The 17,939-nt window shown below is 37.0% G+C and overlaps 1 protein-coding gene across 2 annotated transcripts in view; it reads right to left on the minus strand.

Annotated features, from left to right (window-relative positions):
• The window catches only part of LOC126480777 (protein cycle), a 1,000,752-nt gene that overhangs the window by 33,438 nt on the left and 949,375 nt on the right, over positions 1 to 17,939 (minus strand). For both annotated transcript variants that reach the window (XM_050104079.1, XM_050104078.1), the window contains 5 exons: positions 16,549 to 16,620; positions 7,225 to 7,462; positions 6,358 to 6,450; positions 5,697 to 5,814; positions 4,231 to 4,395 (listed from right to left, as the gene is read on the minus strand). In XM_050104079.1, the coding sequence (XP_049960036.1) occupies positions 4,231 to 4,395; positions 5,697 to 5,814; positions 6,358 to 6,450; positions 7,225 to 7,462; positions 16,549 to 16,620 (686 nt within the window). The remainder of the gene's footprint in view (positions 1 to 4,230; positions 4,396 to 5,696; positions 5,815 to 6,357; positions 6,451 to 7,224; positions 7,463 to 16,548; positions 16,621 to 17,939) is intronic.

The following is a 17,939-nucleotide window of genomic DNA, read 5'->3' on the forward strand; positions in this document are numbered from 1 at the left end:
GGGAGGCTGGTGCAACCACAACGGAGGGGTATCTGTTGAGAGGCCAGACAAACGTGTGGTTCCTGTAGAGGGGCAGCAGCCTTTTCAGTAGTTGCAGGGGCAACAGTCTGGATGATTCACTGATCTGGCCTTGTAACACTAACCAAAATGGCCTTGCTGTTTTGGTATTGCGAACAGCTGAAAGCAAGGGGAAACTACAGCCGTATTTTTTCCCGAGGGCATGCAGCTTTACTGTATGATTAAATGATGATGGCGTCCTCTTGGGTAAAATATTCCAGAGGTAAAATAGTCCCCCATTCGGATCTCCGGGCGGGGACTACTCAGGAGGACGTTGTTATCAGGAGAAAGAAAACTGGCGTTCTACGGATCGGAGCGTGGAATGTCAGATCCCTTAATCAGGCAGGTAGGTTAGAAAATTTAAAAAGGGAAATGGATAGGTTAAAGTTAGATATCGTGGGAATTAGTGAAGTTTGGTGGCAAGAGGAACAAGACTTTTGGTCAGGTGAATACAGGGTTATAAATACAAAATCAAATAGGGGTAATGCAGGAGTAGGTTTAATAATTAATAAAAGAACAGGACTATGGGTAAGCTACTACAAACAGCATAGTGAACGCATTATTTTGGCCAAGATAGACACAAAGCCCACACCTACTACAGTAGTACAAGTTTATATGCCAGCTATCTCTGCAGATGATGAAGAAATTGAAGAAATGTATGATGAGATAAAAGAAATTATTCAGGTAGTGAAGGGAGACGAAAATTTAATAGTCATGGGTGACTGGAATTTAAGAGTAGGAAAAGGGAGAGAAGGAAACGTAGTAGGTGAATATGGATTGGGGCTAAGAAATGAAAGAGGAAGCCACCTGGTAGAATTTTGCGCAGAGGATAACTTAATCATAGCTAACACTTGGTTTAAGAATCATGAAAGAAGGTTGTATACATGGAAGAACCCTGGAGATACTAAAAGGTATCAGATAGATTATATAATGGTAAGACAGAGATTTAGGAACCAGGTTTTAAATTGTAAGACATTTCCAGGGGCAGATGTGGACTCTGACCACAATCTATTGGTTATGAACTGTAGATTAAAACTGAAGAAACTGCAAAAAGGTGGGAATTTAAGGAGATGGGACCTGGATAAACTGAAAGAACCAGAAGTTGTACAGAGTTTCAGGGAGAGAGTAAGGGAACAATTGACAGGAATGGGGGAAAGAAATACAGTAGAAGAGGAATGGGTAGCTTTGAGGGATGAAATAGTGAAGGCAGCAGAGGATCACGTAGGTAAAGAGACGAGGGCTAATAGAAACCCTTGGGTAACAGAAGAAATATTGAATTTAATTGATGAAAGGAGAAAATATAAAAATGCAGTAAATGAAGCAGTCAAAAAGGAATACAAACGTCTCAAAAATGAGATCGACAGGAAGTGCAAAATGGCTAAGCAGGGATGGCTAGAGGACAAATGCAAGGATGTAGAGGCTTATCTCACTAGGGGTAAGATAGAAACTGCCTGCAGGAAAATTAAAGGGACCTTTGGAGAAAGGAGAACCACTTGCATGAATATCAAGAGCTTTGATGGAAACCCAGTTCTAAGCAAAGAAAGGAAAGCAGAAAGGTGGAAGGAGTATATAGAGGGTATTTACAAGGGCGATGTACTTGAGGACAATATTATGGAAATGGAAGAGGATGTAGATGAAGATGAAATGGGAGGTATGATATTGTGTGAAGAGTTTGACAGAGTACTGAAAGACCTGAGTCGAAACAAGGCCCCCGGAGGAGACAACATTGCATTGGAACTACTGACAGCCTTGGGAGCCAGTCCTGACTTCAAGAAGAATATAATAATCCCAATCCCAAAGAAAGCAGGTGTTGACAGATGTGAAAATTACCAAACTATCATTTTAATAAGTCACAGCTGCAAAATACTAATGCGAATTCTTTATAGATGAATGGAAAAACTGAAAGAAGCCGACCTCGGGGAAGATCAGTTTGGATTCCGTAGAAATGTTGGAACACGTGAGGCAATACTGACCCTATGACTTATCTTAGAAGAAAGATTAAGGAAAGGCAAACCTACATTTCTAGCATTTGTAGACTTAGAGAAAGCTTTTGACAATGTTGATTGGAATACTCTCTTTCAAATTCTGAAGGTGGCAGGGGTAAAATACAGAGAGCGAAAGGCTATTTACAATTTCTAAAGAAACCGGATTGTAGTTATAAGAGTCGAGGGGTATGAAAGGGAAGCAATAAAGGAAACAAAAGAAAAGTTTGGAGTAGGTATTAAAATCCATGGAGAAGAAATAAAAACTTTGAGGTTCGCCGATGACATTGTAATTCTGTCAGAGACAGCAAAGGACTTGGAAGAGCAGTTGAACGTAATGGACAGTGTCTTGAAAGAAGAGTATAAGATGAACATCAACAAAAGCAAAACAAGGATAACGGAATGTAGTCGAATTAAGTTGGGTGATGCTGAGGGAATTAGATTAGGAAATGAAACCCTTAAAGTAGTAAAGGAGTTTTGCTTTTTGGGGAGCAAAATAAGAGATGATGGTCGAAGTAGAGAGGATATAAAATGGAGACTGGCAATGGCAAGGAAAGCGTTTCTGAAGAAGAAAAATTTGTTAACATCGAGTATAGATTTAAATGTCAGGAAGTCGTTTCTGAAAGTATTTGTATGGAGTGTAGCCATGTATGGAAGTGAAACGTGGACAATAAATAGCTTAGACAAGAAGAGAATAGAACCTTTCAAAATGTGGTGCTACAGAAGAATGCTGAAGATTAGATGGGTAGGTCACATAACTAATGAGGAGGTATTGAACAGAATTGGGGAGAAGAGGAGCTTGTGGCACAACTTGACTAGAAGAAGGGATCGGTTGGCAGGACATGTTCTGAGGCATCGAGGGATCACCAATTTGGAATTGGAGGGCCACGTGGAGGGTAAAAATCGTAGAGGGAGACCAAGAGATGAATACACTAAGCAGATTCAGAAGGATGTAGGCTGCAGTAGGTACTGGGAGATGAAGAAGCTTGCACAGGATAGAGTAGCATGGAGAGCTGCATCAAACCAGTATCAGGACTGAAGACCACAACAACAACAACAACATATGTGAATAGTAATCAGACATTTTAATAATAAAATGCTTATTACGTATCTTACATAGATATCACAGATTTATCATCACTTAACATAAGTTTGGTGTCTCATTCTATGCCTCAGTCATGATTAGTAATTAAGGTACTCTTTAAGGAAACAATGTCTGTGGCATCTAAATCTTATGATGTCCCTTTCATAACATAGCTTAAGTCTCAAATTTTGTATAGAGCAGCTCTAAACCTGATCATTAGTGCCCTCAGCAGTAACCAATCTTTAACTCTTCATTTCATCTGAAATGCAAAGGAGGACAATCTAGAACTACTTATAGTGGTATTGGAGTTCCGATATATCGTGCCCAGATGTGGTTGCATGGCATAAACTCTGTCTAGTCCATTACTGGTCATGACAGTTCACTTATACATTGAACTTGACAAAATTGTTTTTGTTTTTAAGATGCAAGATCATTTGAAATTGATAATTTTATTAATTTAATAGAAAGTGGTGCTGACTTGTTCAACTGCAACACATTTATGCATCTATATGATGAACAGAGGTGAGATGAATGGCAGTTAATCAAAAGATTTGATTCTAACATCAGAGCAGTTGGCATGAGAATTTTAAGTAACACTTAGTGTCTCCCTTGTTTATGTAGCTATTACCGGTTACAGAGAATAACTGAAAGTTTTTGAGTTGTACAGTGAAATGTTACTGACAAGTGTCCAGATGTTTATTAATAAAGGCTCCATCTATCTTCTGTTTCATTTAGCTTCCACGCACAACATAATAACTATGCAACAATATTATACGTTGCAAAAATCGGAAAGCTCTGTCCGCATAAGAGGAATCTTTGCATAGTATCCTAACAACTACATTTAAATAAAAATAAAAAGCTATTTATGAATTTAATCTCATGCCACTAATTTTCAGGGTATGTGCTGTCAACCTCTTAACTTTTGATCAATAATATTAAGCTTTTCGCTTCAGACCCATTTTGTTGTTTCAACTGTCCAGTGGGAATAGAGAGTAAAAAAAATGTGCAGTATTCTTGTGATGATTCACATGTTAGTCATACTTTCTACAAGACTCGTGTATCACCTATAACATACGAGTCCTAGTGTTTCAAAAGTGCACATCATACCTGGAGGTTGCTGCTTTTTGCGCCGGTGGCAACCAGTAGTGGTATCAGCTTCTTCTTTAACTACAGGCGAATGTTTGCACTTCATGCGGCAGAAGAAAGATCTTCTAGCACCAGGGCACAGCCGTGATACCCCTTGAGGAACATCTGTCTTCACTGGGAGCATAGCTAAACAAAAACATCAACTGGAATTCAAAAACCTTTACAAAATTTTACTATTTTTCGTTGTACCAAGAAATAGGAGATTATTTTATATATCTTTTTCATTCAGTTGCTAATTTCACTCACACACACAGCAAGGAAAACATTTGTGGACCATCTGCAAAGTAATGCCAATTAAGCTATAAATAAAACACTGGAAAAGTTGAAGGTTTTCTTCATTATTGAAGCGTTACATTACTACATTATCCATATTATTTAAGCATTTATCATCTCTCTTAATGGCTTGACCAATTACCTCTGTACAAAATTGTGCTGCCTGAGTGTCTGGAGCCTCATCAAACATGAATTTGTGGTATCACGGTCATTTTATCAGAATTGCATGAAAAATACTCTGAGAAATTGGCAGAAAGATTTCTGGTAGTTGAGATATCCTGCAACACTGGCTCCACAAATTATTTTGTCACTTATCTGTATCGGTTGGTTGCTAGCTACAGAAAGACTTCCACTTGCATCATCGTCATTTACACTTATCCTTCCACTCTTAAATAAACAATACCGTTGACACGGCAACTTCAGTCGCCAAAGCCGATGTGTATATAGTACAAATTTCATGATGCATTTCAACAGGATTGAGATTTTTTGCACTAAAAAATTGTGCCACATGAATATTTAACATTTTGTAAGATTTTCAGTGGTAAACATCCTTTCTGAATGACCACTGTATGTGAACAAACAGGAGCTATGCAGCTTTATCAGTATCAAATTTGTAAGCATGCTGATCTGCTGTCTGACTTAGTGTAACCACTGCCTCGCTTCCTTCATTACTTCCTGTATTAGATAAAAATGTAGGTTATTTGCTGGGAAGCCTTAGTAGTAATTTATCACTGTGAGAACTAAAGTTGTACTAAGTACTCGGTAGGTAACTGTTGTCTAGAATTACACATATGTTATGATGAGACATTGAGCAGATTAAAAATGCTATGTTTTTTTGTTTTTGTTTTTATTTATTTATTTTTTGTTTTAAAGAAAAGATGGGCTATATTACTCACAAGTCAAAACACATGAGATTATTACACTCACATCAAATTTAATATGTGGTCGTGGTGGCCACAATTGCTCTTTGTTGCTCATCTTTTCTTCTACAGGCGTATTGATTCTATTATATAGCTTTTTATTTCCAAAACCAAGATTGCCTATACTTTAGATTAGTTAATGTTAATTCCATTCACTTCTTCATATCTTCCCATGTATGACTTTGCATCCTTGTTATTACAACAATGAAAGTCAATATGTTCTATTTTACTTACTTTTGGCATCAATCAGCCTTTCCCTGGGACTAAGATCAGAAGAAGAGAGCTGCTCTTTCACTTTTGCTACATCTTTGGGATGGAGGATATCAAACCAACTTTGGCCTAATAGGTCCCCCTGCAAGCAAATGCAAAATTAGAAGATGTGTTAGATTGCCCAGATAATGAAATTCTCTATTGGTACAGTATTCCTAAAACCAAAAACAGATTCAGTTACTTCTCCATCCCTAAGTACTTATTCAGAAACATGCAGTTTTGGTTTGTAGATGCCAGGATGTTTTCTCCAGTGTACAATGGATTTTTAACAAGATTACTATTTGTAGCTATGAACAACACAAGAAAAATATTCAGCTTTGATTTATGAATTTTGCTCAGAGAGTAACCAATTATGTTATTGGAACAGTAAGTAAAAGCCAAAGAATATAGCAGTATATACTGATATGGCATAGTGGCATTCGTGTATCAAGAAGCCTGCCTGTTCTTACTTATTGTTTAGTCTCATACATCATTATTTGTGAGCTACATAATGCCTTGAAAAAATGAACTCAAGACAATGAGATTTGAATACATATACAGATGGTTATAAAATTTAAAGTGCCTCATACTTCGTCAACACGTATTTAAATAAGAAAATTCAGTTAGAATGCCTTAGAACATTTACCTGTGAATAGCTTAAAATTTGAGAAACAGATTCTGAGACGTACAGAATCCTTCCTCTATCACAGCCAACAACAAAGAGGAATCCCTCAGCTGCCTAAAACAAACAATACAGTAGGAATTCAACATGAAACTTATAATTATTCACACATTCATTCATCAAACACTGGGTTCTGTGTACACTGTTTCCCTAGTATCTGTAGTAGAATTTTACTGTCAGTGGAACCATTGGCCTTGGAAAGATTTTTTTCCAGTTAGCTCTGCCAGAACTGTATTGGTGAAGTTATATAATTGTTTTCTGTGTAAAAAATACTTTCCTGGAAGTCAGACCAAGGGGACTGTGCACAAATTCTCATCAGAGAACTGCGTCAGTATAGTATTAAAGGAATTAAGAGAATGAGTTGGCGCCGTGTGTGTGTGTGTGTGTGTGTGTGTGTGTGTGTGTGTGTGTGTGTGTGTGCGTGTGTGTTGTGTGCGGGCGCGTGCGCGTGCACATGCGAGTTGTGCTTGTGTGATGGGTGTGTGTTTTGTAATTTGGAAGAAGGGCTTTGTCTGAAAGCTTAATATTTTAGCACTCTTTTTCATTGTGTCTGTCTGCAACACAGTGCCTCGTCTGTGAGGTGAGTAGCAGTCTATCCTACCCATATTATTGTTATTCCATCTTGAACTTTCCACTTTTTAAATGACTCTACATTTATTTTAATAAATGAAGTGTTCCACATTCTATCTTCAGATACAAATATTTAGTCAAATGGTGTGCAATATAAAAATATAAGGCAGATTTCTTTACACTGTTAGTTGTGGAACCTGTTCTTTGGAAGTGTCATAGCCATATGAGCCCATATCCTCACAGTTTGGCAAGATCCCCTACCTGTAAGATGAGGGTCTTGAGTTCCTGATCAGAGAGGAAGGAGGGCTTGTAGTGGCCCTCAGTGTAGGAGTGGACGGCACCACGGATGGTCTTGAGGTGCTGCACGGCCATGCGCAGCACTGTCAGCTTGTCCAGCTTGCGGGACATGGCATGACACATGGGCACCATTGCTGACAGCTCCGTAATGTATGTGTTCATCTTGTCCCGCCGCCGCTTCTCGATCTCACTGTGGTTCTGCCTGGAATGGTAACAAGTGAAGTTATAAAATGCCCAGTTATACAGAGGTTGAAGCTTTACAAGGTGTAATACTGAATATGGCATTCAAAATAAAAAAAAAGATAAAGGTTCATTGTCTAATCATTAATTCACACTCATTTAAACAAATATGGATGCGGATTGTATGTGACACACGACTGGACATGTACTGCTGGATGGCTTACAATGGTAACTATTTCAAGAAGGAACACTGTGGTCTAGTTCAGCAGTGATTCTATTATCATGATGATGCCTGAATTTGCAATCCTCAAAGCATTTTGGTTGTCACAGCACAACATTGACTCAATATCTGATAGTAATTGGTTATAATGGAGAAGACTAGCATACTGGCTACTTGACCAAAAGCGTCCTTTACAAATTATGGCTGGTATTGACTTGGAGTTTTTCTGTTTTCTTTATTTTGTATTCAGCTATCTTGTCATGCATTTGGCATTTAACATAAGTGGTATAGTTCATGAAATACTGATGTCTATTCTTTTGAAAGCGTAAATCATTTTACATGCATCTGTAACCTTGCTTTACACTACCAGAAACTATGATTTTTTTATATTAACCATTAATGATCCTACACTGAAATAATACATTTTTTCTTTCCTTTTGTTAACCAGACTTGTTTTAACATCACTTTGTCACTTACTGTCAGTTTGTAATTGTGGTAGCTTGTTGGATCCCCGTCAGCTACCAACTAGATATCTGTTTAGCATTTATACTTATGAGGAACCTATCCTTGACAACCTCTAAAGCTTATTCATTTTGGGTAGATGTCTCCTCATGTATAACCACATAATTTCAATTTTCATTTACTTGTGCATACCTCATTAGTCTTACTTCTTCAGCTTCACAATTGCTTCAATTTAGTGTCTTTTTGAAATTCTTATTATTCATTCATGCACACTCCATATTCATTTAATTCTTTCTTAACTTTTTGTTTCTTTTGTTGTGTAACATGCTGTCATCAGACCGCTAATTAGGAATAGAGCACACAGCCACTTTTGATAAAACATGTGAAGTGAAGCTACGTTGGCATTGGCATTAAAAAAAAGAAACTGGCAATGATATAGTTATTAGCAAAAACTTAGAGAATGACTATTGCATTGTTATCATACATATTCCCGAAAATTTCAAGAAGTCACTGTAATGCTCCACATTTACGACTGAGGATTTTATTGGTGTTAATGCTGCTGAAACTGTCCACATTCTCTCTTTGGTTGTGTCTTATCTTCCTGAAAAAAGTATTGGATATCTCCACTCAGCCACATAAGAAGCCATTAGTTAAATTTTTTTATTGTCCTGGGAACAATATAACCTGCTCTATCATTCTGCTGTCATTTCCTATCTTATCTTACTGTTTTCAATGCATAATGTTTGTTTACATACATTGAAATGCATATTATGGTTGACACAGTGTAGGGCAGGGGATATTTTATGGTTTCAAAACCTATTGAGCCCTAGTATTATGATGGATTAGTTTTTGCTTGTTCCTAGTTATTGCGAACTATTATTTCTGCAAAGTCTCTATGTTGCTGTCCTATTGTTGAATTTATGGTGCTAAAGACCCCTTTCCTACTGATATTGTTTCATGTGTGGTAACTAACTTGTAGTTTAGTTCTCCTGTGCTTGTTTGACACACTCATGTCAAGCTGCATGAACTTCTGCGGGTCTGGTCTAAAATATCAACTTGTGGTCAATGTTTGGCATCACTGTTGAGACACACAATCTTTTACTCATTTTCATTCATTTTCATATTGTACTTCCAAAATGTGGTATTACTTAATTGTAAATTTCTGTGATTTGTGTCAACTTAGAGCACATATTCTAAGCTGATTGCTTAACAAAGACAAACAAAATGCTTTAAACATTAAATTTGCTTTTGATTGTAATACTAAATGTGTTAAATGATGTCATTGGTGCTTCAAAGAGTCATGGTTTCCAGAAGCAATGCTTAATCTGTCACTTGAAATTTATTTGAACAATCTAGGCATTTAAACAATATTTTGGAGGGTTGGCCCATATGTTGAGGACAAAGACTAACATTTTTATCTTGTGGAGAATTTTTTGAATTGTCTAGCCTTTCTAATAACTAGCTAATTTGAATTCTATAGTTCTGTACACACCTATACTACACATATATTCTGCGAATCACTGTGAAGCACATGCCAGTTATTTAGGCTGCTTTCCTTCCTTTCATGTGTGAAGGGTAGGAAGAATGATTGTATAAATGCCTCTATGTGTAATGTAATTCATCTAATCTTTTACTCATGGCCCTTATGTGAGCATACACTAGGGGTTGTTGTATATTTCTAGAATCATCATTTAAAGGTAGTTCTTGAAACTTTGTTAGTAGACTTTCTTAGGGTAGTTTACATGTAACTTCAAGAGTCTGCCAGCTTATTTCTCTCAGGATCTCAACAACCTTCTCCCTCAGGTCAAACAAAACTGTGACCATTTGTGCTGCCCTTCTCTGTATATGTTCAGTATTTAATGCCAGTCCTTTTTGGTACAGATCCCATACACTTGAGCAATAATTTAGGATGAGTCACACGAGTGATTTGAAAGCAGGCTCTTATGCAGACTGATCGCATTTCCCTAGTATTCTACCAATACACCAAAGTCTGTCATTTTCTTTGGCCTAATCTGAGCTTATTTGATCATTTCACTTCATGTCCCAACCATGTGTTACACCCCAGTATTTGTATGAGTTTACAGATTCCCTCTGTGACGTACTACTGTTATATTCGTAGGATACAACGTTTCTTTCATTTCGTGCAGTGCACAATTTAAATTTTTTAACATCTGAAGCATACTGCCAATCATTGCACCACTTTGATATGATATGTTATCAAGATCTGACGGAATATTTGTACACCTTGATTCAGACTGTACTTCATTGTAGTAACTGCATCATCTACAAAATGTCTGATGTTACTATTAATATTGTCTGTAAGACAATATATTACACTTCCCTGGGGTACACCTGAAATTTCTACTACATCTGTCAATGACTCCATCCAAAGCGACATCCTGCGTCCTCCTTGTCAAGAAATTCTCAGTCCATTCACATATTTCATCTGATACCCCATATGACCATACTTTTGATAATAAGCATACATGTGGCACTGAGTCAAATTCTTTTCAGAAATTGAGAAATACTGCATCTATCTGATATCTGCAAACCTTTACTTAACCTTGTACCAGTTAGTAGGATTCCTTCCTATTACATTCATGTATGGTTTGAGCGAAAATTGACTGTTTAAACACCTCCATGCATGTTGTTATTTGTCTAATCTTGTCTTCACAAGCCCTACTGGTGCAGTAGGTAGCAGGTTGTACAACATTCTCAGAATCCTCTCTTAAAGTTGGATCTTTTATCTTGGCAAATAGTCATTCCTGGGCTATCTTGAATGGTAACCACTTGGCTGCTCTTGTAAATAATTTATTTAACAACCAGTTTTATAGCCTAAAAACCATCATCAGGTTGTTAAATAAATTATTTACAAGAGCAGCCAAGTGGTTGTTATTCCAGATGTCTATCTACGGCTGCAGTTGTTTCTCATACAAGATAGTGTGTTTTCTGGAATAGAGTGTATCTATCTTCAAGCATAGGCTAGTTTAGTTTCTTCAGCTTCTCTTGGTGCTCTTCCATGAACCAAAACAAATCAGAAAAGTTTTTTCCATTCTGTGAAATGGATAACTTTACATTCCTGTACATTTAAAGCAAGTTACCAATCTTTGCACCACTTTGAAGTCTTATCAAAATCAAACTGAATATTTGTGCAGCATATATTTTTTCCCATACTGTGCAGAAAGTCTGAGGTTACTATTAATATTATCAGCAAAGTCCGTAATATACAACATGAACAGGAAGGAACCAAACAGATTATACACATGCAAATTTAGAAAATATTCCTCAGGACATGCACTGAAGCTTAATGTATTGCAGTTTGAGGAGATAAAATACTTTGTGGAGCTTTGTAGTCAAATAAATATATGCGAACTCTTTGATATCTGCAAAAACAGGATACTGAAAGTTGTCGTAAATAAAGGAGTAGAAATATAAACACTAATATATGTCCTTGTTCAGTGCTCAAAATATTCTGATTGTCATGTTGCAACACATTTGCTATTATATAAATGGGTGAGAAACTTTCAACCCTGTAGTGCAAGACAATGGTAAAAAAGGCACTTATTTCTTGACTTAGTCCCATTTTAGGCTCACACCACTGAGTAAATTCCATCCATGAAGAGTTATTTTATGAGAGTCAGCAAAATATTTCTTTATTATTATTCTCATTTTGCAATATATTTTAAAGATTTTAGAAAACAATTAGTAACAAAACAGTAATAATAGAAAATAAGGAAGGTATTTCTTTGAACAAACAAACAGCAAAAGATTCAATCAATACTTTAAAGAATGGAAGAGCTAAAGGAATTGGAGGAACTCCAAGTGAACTAGTGAAATATGGTACACTTAAAGTATGTTATCTTTTGAGAAACCTTTTTGAGAAATGTTTAAATGTGAGGCCATCCCAGGAGATTGAGAAGCAGAATTTATTTCAAGACCTCATAAGAAAGGAGAAAAAGATAAGTGTAATAATTATAGAGGATTAACTGTGGATAATATATTTAGGAGACTTTACAGAAGGGTTGTTAAACATTTTATAGAGACAGACTTTAAGGAAATGGAGGCTGAAGAACAAGCTGGTTTCAGAGCATGAAGGTCAACAATAGACCATATATTTTATTTTCATCAAATACTTGAAAAAGCCTATTATAATGTACCATGCAGTTTGTGAAATGCTTTAAAATTATCTGATATCAATCCCATTATAATTACAATCCTATTATAATTAAAACAGTCCACAGCATATATGAAAGCTCAACAACAACTTTCTCTTACTCGGATTTAAAGTTACAAAGGGATTACATCAGGGATGCAACCTTTCACCATAACTGTATAAAATTGTACAGATAAAGCATTGGAAAACTGGAAGTTAAAAATGTAAGAACATAGGAATGCCAGTAAATGATGTACCATATATTCACTACAAATTTGCTGATGACCATTCTCGCACAGGATAAAGAAGATATTAAAACAGCAACAGGAAATTAATAGAAGAGTATAAAGAATAGAGCCTCCAGGTCAACATGAATAAAACTAAATACATGTTAATAGGAGGAACAAATCACAATTTTACACTGGAAGATGAAATAGAAAGAATTAATTATATCGAAGAATACAAATACCTAGGAGTAGAATATCATTCAAGACAATAAACAAGATACGGAAAAGAATTCAAGAATAAATGCTCAGGAGTTCACTACAGCTTCATTAAATGGAGTTTTATTGAATCAATAGATTAGAAAGGATATGAAAGAAAAAAATCTTCATTATTATTAGAAGCATTATAACATTTTATCAGGAGAACAGACAGTTAAACACCAATAATGAAAAGACTCTGGTAACTGAGATGGACGTTTGGAGATAGGTTGCAGGAATATCCAGGCAGAAAGTGGTCTGATATGCAGTCATCAGGGAGGAAATGGATGTCATAAGCTCGATTATTGATTTTATGGGAGAAAAACAATGCATATAGTACGGACATACAAAAAGGATGTCAGAAGATAGATTGCCATGACAGATCATGGAATGGGAACCTTCAGGAAGAAAGAAAAGAGCGACACCACTGGCCCTATGGCTCCAAGGAAGTCATTAGAATTAACTAGAACAAGAAGTACTAAAGAAAATTTATGGATAGATAGGTACAAATGGAGAATGAACATTAAATTTGATGTATTATCTTGGGTTACCAGAAAATCTGAATTTATTGCAAAACCAGAAACACTTACTTAACACTGCCATAGCCCTATCAGTGGCCCTGATCCACAAATTTCATTGGATGCAGGAATACATAAAACTCAGAGGGTGCCAAATATGGTGATGAGAGTGAATGTTCCAACAACTGCCATTTCAAATGCCTCATTTTGCCACACAGTTTAACACCGTTATGGGCAGACTGTCCGGAAGAATGTATTTTCTTTTGTAGTCCATGCCACTTCTAACACAGTTTTTTTCATCTGCATATTCTACAAGGTTTGTATAGTATTTTCCAGTTTTTTATGCTTTAAATAGTAATCAATGATAATTTTTTTTTGAATCCTACAAAACAATGGTCCACACTTCCTAGCAAATGAAATCACTTTAAAAAAATTCAAGGCCATTGTCTTTCACCCACTGTTCTCAATTGTATTTACTTTTGCCATGGTGTACTGCACCCAAATATCATAGACAAAACACTTCGGTGCATAAAATCAGTTGGATTCTTATTTAATTTGGTCTAAAAATTGCTGCAAAATTTTATTTTGCATTTGCTTGTGGTCAGCATTCAACAATGCAACACTCAACCCATGCAAAGCTTTCTCATTCTTAACTGTCATGTAGAAGAAGCCATTAACTTTTCTCAAAATATGCATTAACTATTTCATACCTCATTTTGTCTTTTGGGTCTCTACAGGAGTGACACGTAGGGGGCTGTAATATAGTCCTAGATTCTTCGTTTAATACTTATTTCTGAAACTTTGTGAGTCTCTTTTCATGGGGAAATCGGCATAGATGTTTGTTTGTCAGCTGAGGTTTTCCATCATCTTTGTGTTGCTCTCTCAGGGGTGGAACAAACTTGAAATCATATGTACTGCCCTCCTTTGTATATGAACAATATCCTCTGGGAGCCCTATTTGATATAGTTCCCATAAAATTGAGCAGTATTCCACAGTGAGTCACACGAATGTTTGTAAGACTGATTGCATTTTTTGCAACATCCTGTTAATGAATCAATGCTTACATCCTGCTTTACCTACATCGAGCTTATGTGATGACTACGTTCCATATGTCTGCAAACTGTTACACCCAGGTATTGTAAGAGCTCACGGATTTTAATTTTAACTTACTGAAACTGGTGTCTTGGGCTATTGTATATATTCGTTTTGCTAAATACATAATTTTACATTTCTGAACATTTAAAATAAGTTGTCAATCTCCACACCACTTTGAAATCTTAGGAAGCTCTGACTGAATATTTGTGAACCAGTTTTCACATCACGATACAAGGAGTACTGCTATCTTTCGTGTTATGGCATTGTAACATTGTACCCTTACTTACCACTTAGGTTTCTATCACCTTTGTGTTGCTCTCTCAAGGGTGAAACAAACATGAAATCATATTTACTGCCATCATTTGTATACTACAATATCCTCTGATAGTCCTATGTGATACGGTTCCCAAAAAAATTAGCATTATCCCACAGTGAGTCACGAGTGTTTGTAAGAGTGATTTGCATTTTTTGCAACATTCTGCCAATGAACCAATGCTTACAGCCTGCTTGATCTACACTGAGCCTATATGATAACTAGGTTTCACATCCTTACAAACTGTGGCACCCAGGTATTTGTATGAGTTGACTGATTTTGATTTTAATTTACTGATATTGGAGTCTTGGGCTACTATATTTTTTTGTTTTGTTAAGTACAAAATTTTACATTTCTGAACATTTAAAACAAGTTGTCAATCTCCACACCACTTTGAAACCTTATGAAGACCTAACTGAATATTTGTGTACCACTTTTCAAGTCGCGTTTTGAGGAAGTGGGGAATGCTGCTATCTTTCGTGTCAGACGTAGTGATATTGTACCCTTACTTACCGCTGCAATTTTCGATTGTGAGGACGTTTTTTCTCAGGTTGGGGGGGGGGGGGGGGGGGGAGGGGGCATTATCTCTCTCTCTCCCGGGCGATTTGGTCACGTGCTAAGTGAATGTGCGGAGAGCGAGTTGTGACTAGGGGTTACGTACAGAGCAGCCGCCCGCAGCCACGTCGCGCATAAATGGTAGGAATAAGTTGACGGGAAGTATGGTTAACAGTTGAAAACTTTACATTGATTCATAAGGTAAAAGTATTTCAATGATTCGGTTTATTCGCGGAAAGGCGGACGGAAATATTTATAAAAGTTGTGGACGAGGCACCCTCATGTTCTTAACCAGTAACGTCCATGGCGGAACTTATTGCAGTTATTGAAGAAATGTATTCGCAGTTGTGAATATGGACGACAATCAGCTATATAATGGATTGACGACAATGAAAATTTGTGCCGGACGTGGACTAGAACTCGGATTTCCCGATTGGCTATCCAAGCACGATTCACAGCCACACCAAAACTTCCACATGTCGTCAACCATGTGTCTACAACCTGTGTTCGTCCGTCCGTTATGTATATTCCCGTACAGAGGAGACATTTTTACTTAATAGTCGCTTGCCCCGTGTCGGCAGATAAATACGATAACGAACTTTCCACCGTAATTCGGAATAACACAGGCATTGCAATATAATATTGCTGATGTTGGACATAATTGAAAAAGCCGCCCCTGGTCAATGACTACCTGTTAAACTGAAAATGTTCAAATGTGCGTGAATTCCTATGGGACCAAACTGCTTAGGTCATCGGTCCCTAGACTTACTTAAACTAACTTATGCTAAGAACAACACACACACCCATGCCCGAGGGAGGACTCGAACCTCCTGCGGGAGGGGCCACGCAATCCGTGACATGACGCCTCAAACCGCACGGCCACTCCGCGCGGATTGTTAAACTGAAGTGGAAACATAACGTAGCAATGGTTTCTTCAGTACGAATGCGAAATGACCGTAACTGTTAGCACAAGAGTAGTTGAGTTTAGGCATTGTTAGGGAGTGTGTTACTTGTTAAAGGGATTAATAAAACGAAATAATGTTAATCTTTACTGTTATTCTCTAAAAGCAACATTTTCCTTTTCATAATACAAAAACTAACATTTGCAAAGTATAAGACACATGTGTTTCTATAGTCAAGTCACTTAGTAACGAATCGTATTCTCGCAATAAAGTTATCAAACCAGAGTCCGATAGCCGCAAAAATGCGACAACAAAATGCCGTGACAAAGGACATCATTTTATTTACAGCAAACAAAAGGCACTTCTAAGATAAATATAATGGCAAGCATAGTGTTTAGGCACACTTACTTCTTGCTGTCCTCATTGGTGCGTACGGACTTGACGTCATCTCCAGTGTCGCCATCGATGTCGCTGTTTTTGCTGTAACAAAGAAGACAAGTTTCACTGGGCGCTCACTAGCCCACAGAATGGATCGTGTCAACAAAACCTGGCTATTAATGATTTTACTTTTGTACAGAGCCACAGTCATATAAAAATTTTTGAAAGATATAAACTCCATTTGACTGTAGAACAGGTTTTATTTCACAATCTACATTTCGGCCTTAGGCCGTTATCAAGTGTTACAACTGCAACAAAGCGCAATAAAAGTGTCTTTGAAAGATAGAAGTGGTTAACAAACGAGGCGAAAATAGATCGCGGTATTGCCCGTTTTGCTGCTTTTGACGTGGATTTGGTCTTCACGTGGATGTAATTGGGAATGACTTTTTTTGCCCTACACTCTTTTTTGAACCTGATACATTACATTGCTTTCGTTAGTTTTATTTTTGTTCGTTTAAAACGAAAAACACTGCGCGAAATTCGAAAAAGTTTTCAATGAAAAATGGGGATCGCTAAGATTTTGCGTTTGGTGCATATTGCATAATACGTTTTTGCGTATGAAATTATGGAATTTAGATAACACATTTAACTTTCCTTTAGACTTGGGTGGAGATCTGTCACCAATCTCGAGAAAATTGATCTGATATAACATACTCGTTTTTGCGGTCGCGTCACTCCGGCGATAAAGCCAGATTGAAATATCCACTGCATTAGTCATATTTCATAGAAGCTTTGACATATAGAATGAGATTTTTGGCAAATGATAGCACGCAAAGAGAAGAGTGTTTTTCCGTATGATGATTATGCAAAATTTCATTATCGAGCGTATTTTTCCACAAACTACTGACTTTTTCGATGAAAGAATATAATTTTTATGGGCTGTAGATAGCTGGTGAAACGAGAAATGCTTTGGGTTTTGGAACGACGTAAGTGAAGATACACGTTTATTTTTTACTGGGTATGTGTTTTTTTATAAGATACTGACCTCAAGTTTCTTCAACTCCTCACTTAATAAAGCACCGTTTCAGAATTCTGTCACATCTGCATCTGTACAACATTTTAGTGAGGTGAGACTGTGTAACATCCGTTGTGTTTTGGCAAAAGAAGCAAATTTTAACATGCAAACAAGAGAAATGTGTAGGTGTTACTCAAAATTCGCTACCCGTGACGCTTCTTTGAAAGATAGAAGTGATTAACAAACCAGGCGAAAATAGATCGCTGCATTTTCGGCGGAATTCTTTTCCATACTAACCAAAGCAGAGGAAACAATTCTTTTTGTAATGTCACCATGCAAGTATGGGTGTGGATAGGCCCGCTTAATATTTACAAAAAATGTGAATGTAGGCTTCAGTTTAGGACGG

The sequence above is a fragment of the Schistocerca serialis genome, chromosome 5 (assembly GCF_023864345.2).
Source record: "Schistocerca serialis cubense isolate TAMUIC-IGC-003099 chromosome 5, iqSchSeri2.2, whole genome shotgun sequence".
Classification (NCBI taxonomy): Eukaryota; Metazoa; Arthropoda; class Insecta; order Orthoptera; family Acrididae; genus Schistocerca; species Schistocerca serialis.